The sequence below is a fragment of the Triticum dicoccoides genome, chromosome 2A, assembly GCF_002162155.2.
Source record: "Triticum dicoccoides isolate Atlit2015 ecotype Zavitan chromosome 2A, WEW_v2.0, whole genome shotgun sequence".
NCBI lineage: Eukaryota > Viridiplantae > Streptophyta > Magnoliopsida > Poales > Poaceae > Triticum > Triticum dicoccoides.
In genome coordinates this window covers 636,137,146-636,139,432 of record NC_041382.1, presented here as the reverse complement: position 1 = coordinate 636,139,432, position 2,287 = coordinate 636,137,146, and the positions used below count along the sequence as shown (strand labels likewise).

The following is a 2,287-nucleotide window of genomic DNA, read 5'->3' as shown; positions in this document are numbered from 1 at the left end:
CAACATCATCATCAATATTTAGAGCTTCATTTGCAAAGATGATTGCCAACTTGTACATACATAGTGCTTCACTAAGAAGACAATTTACGGCTGAAGTAAAATATATATCGAATGATAACATATACACATCATCTCTGATCTTGAAGAGAGCGACCAGTACTACACTTGCTAGCTTGCAAGCTTTTGCCATTAATCAACACTCTCCATACATAATTAAACAGCACGCACGCATAGAGATCGTCCCAACTTAATTAATAATTAAAACTATGGCTAACTAGAATAGTAATCGATCAGCATGTAGTTGATGTCCAGCTCGTGTCAATTTCAAATCACCCCATATATACAGGCTAAAAACCAAAGATTAAAATCGCCGGAGAAAGGATTTAGGGGCGGCCACTCTCAGCAGCTATAGCGGCCGCATAGCAGACAATCGCGGCAAATAGCAACAACTTTTCCGGCGGGACAGATGATTTCTAGAGGTTTTTGCTGATTCTGAAGCCCTTTGGAGGGATTTGTGGAGGATTTGGCGGCGGCAGCCATAGCGTAGCGGCGAGGCTCCCGAGCAGCTATAGCGCCTATTTTGTGGGAGATATTATTTCATGCTAATTAAAAAACACTCGAACACGCTGCTATCGGCATAGCCACCATAAACTCTAGCTAATTCATGCGAAAAACCACTCGGGGACGCACATCATCAGGTCATCGTCCCGCCCCAGCACGTCTGCCCCGCTGAAACCCGGATGCTGCTGGCAGGTTCCCGTCGAGAAGGATGAGCCCGGGTTCCCGCCGCACACGCTAACGGCGCCAGCGGAGTCTCCGCCATTGGCGTGGATCCCAGCTGCCGACCTGAGGCGCTGCACCTCCTCCGCAGTCGCTCTCAGCTTCTCCTTCAGCCTCAGCACCTGGCTGGCAGTCAGCTTGTGCAAGAACGAAGAGGAATTTGTATGTACGCCAGTGTGAGTGTGTATGAGCAAGCTTACCTCGTTCTCGAGGTGGCATTTGTGGAGGATGGCTGCGTCGTGGGCGTGCTTGAGCCTGGCGAACTCCTGCTCGAGCGTCTTGCTCTTGTGGCGCGCCCGGCGGTTCTGGAACCACACGGCGACCTGCTTGGGGTCGAGCCCGAGCTCGGCGGCCAGATACACCTTCCGGCCGGTCTCCAGCTTGCGTTCCTCCCGGAAGCTCAGCTCCAGCATCTCCGCCTGCTCATCGGTGAGCCGCCGCTTCTTGGGGTCCCCTCCTCCGTCCATCTCCCAGCCGTTACCATCCCCTCCGCCGCATCTCGCGGCCCTCCGCCGCCTGCGCCGAGCCTTCGGCTTGCTCTCCCGCTGCGCCGTGCCTGCACACACACAACAACGACATGGAAAAAAGGGCATCACATGCGTGTCCTGGCCGGTGAAAATGAAGCTACTGCAGCTGCATCATCGCATGCGCAAACACCGGGGGCGCGCGGCGTCGTACGTACCATTGGCCGCGAAGAAAGGCGTGTCCACGTAGGAGGAACCAAAGAGCTGCTGGTTGTCCATGCCTGCTGTTCGGAGCTGAGGAGGGGAGAGAAGGGATGGTTGGAATTGGAAGATTAGAGGAAGGGGAGACGCGGTGGGTTGCGCTCTTGGTGTGGTGAGGTGAGGAACTGGATCGAGGGGAGGACCAACGGCCGCAAAGCGCTAGTTGAAGGAGGGGAGAGTGCGTGTCTGGAGGGAGAGAGACCTAGGCGTACGTGATATAAATAGGTGGCAGAGGTGCCCAGCGGCAAGCGCCGGTGGGGCTCCGGCCGGCTAGGTGCTTTCCGAGCCAGGCCGTCTGGCCGGGGAGATGTGAGAGTGATCGGGGGCAAACGTTGGATCCAGCCAAGTACTTTACTGTTGCACACTCACACTCACTAGCTTCCTCACTCGCCCGCGCCATTATCTGCTCATTGCTGACGCACTCTATGCCACTTAATTTTGGAGACTCTGGATTTCTTTGGAGTACATAGTTCTCTTTTTTCACAAATACGCATGTTGTGTATGAGGCTAGACATTACATTTGTAACATCGTCGTATAGCATACGCTAGAAGGCGCACACGGGAACGCATTTGAGCAAAGAGAGAGGGTTGCTCATTCCCAAGTAGCAATGAAAATTTGATTACAGAGATAACGATTCTTAGAGCATCTCTAATAGGTGCCTTATAATAGGGCCTAACCGCTTTTTACATTGCCGGGGGACAAAAACGGTGCTTCAATAGATGCCCTATACACAAATTCTTTTACTCAAAATTTACAACACCTAAAATACAACACCAATTTG

At 52.7% G+C, this 2,287-nt stretch overlaps 1 protein-coding gene across 2 annotated transcripts; it reads right to left on the bottom strand.

The window, feature by feature from the left end:
• Positions 1–83: 83 nt before the first annotated feature.
• Positions 84–1,684, bottom strand: LOC119359745 (homeobox-leucine zipper protein HOX14-like). Of its 2 annotated transcripts, XM_037625845.1 has the most exons (3): positions 1,463–1,684; positions 981–1,336; positions 84–902 (listed from the first exon to the last, which is right to left on the bottom strand). In XM_037625845.1, exons 1-3 carry the CDS (start codon positions 1,521–1,523, stop codon positions 663–665), a joined length of 657 nt encoding a protein of 218 aa, XP_037481742.1. In that variant the 5' UTR covers positions 1,524–1,684; the 3' UTR covers positions 84–662. The 2 variants fall into 2 exon arrangements, with proteins under 2 accessions (XP_037481742.1, XP_037481741.1); XM_037625844.1 differs by having other exon boundaries at positions 84–1,336.
• Between the last annotated feature and the right edge of the window lie 603 nt (positions 1,685–2,287).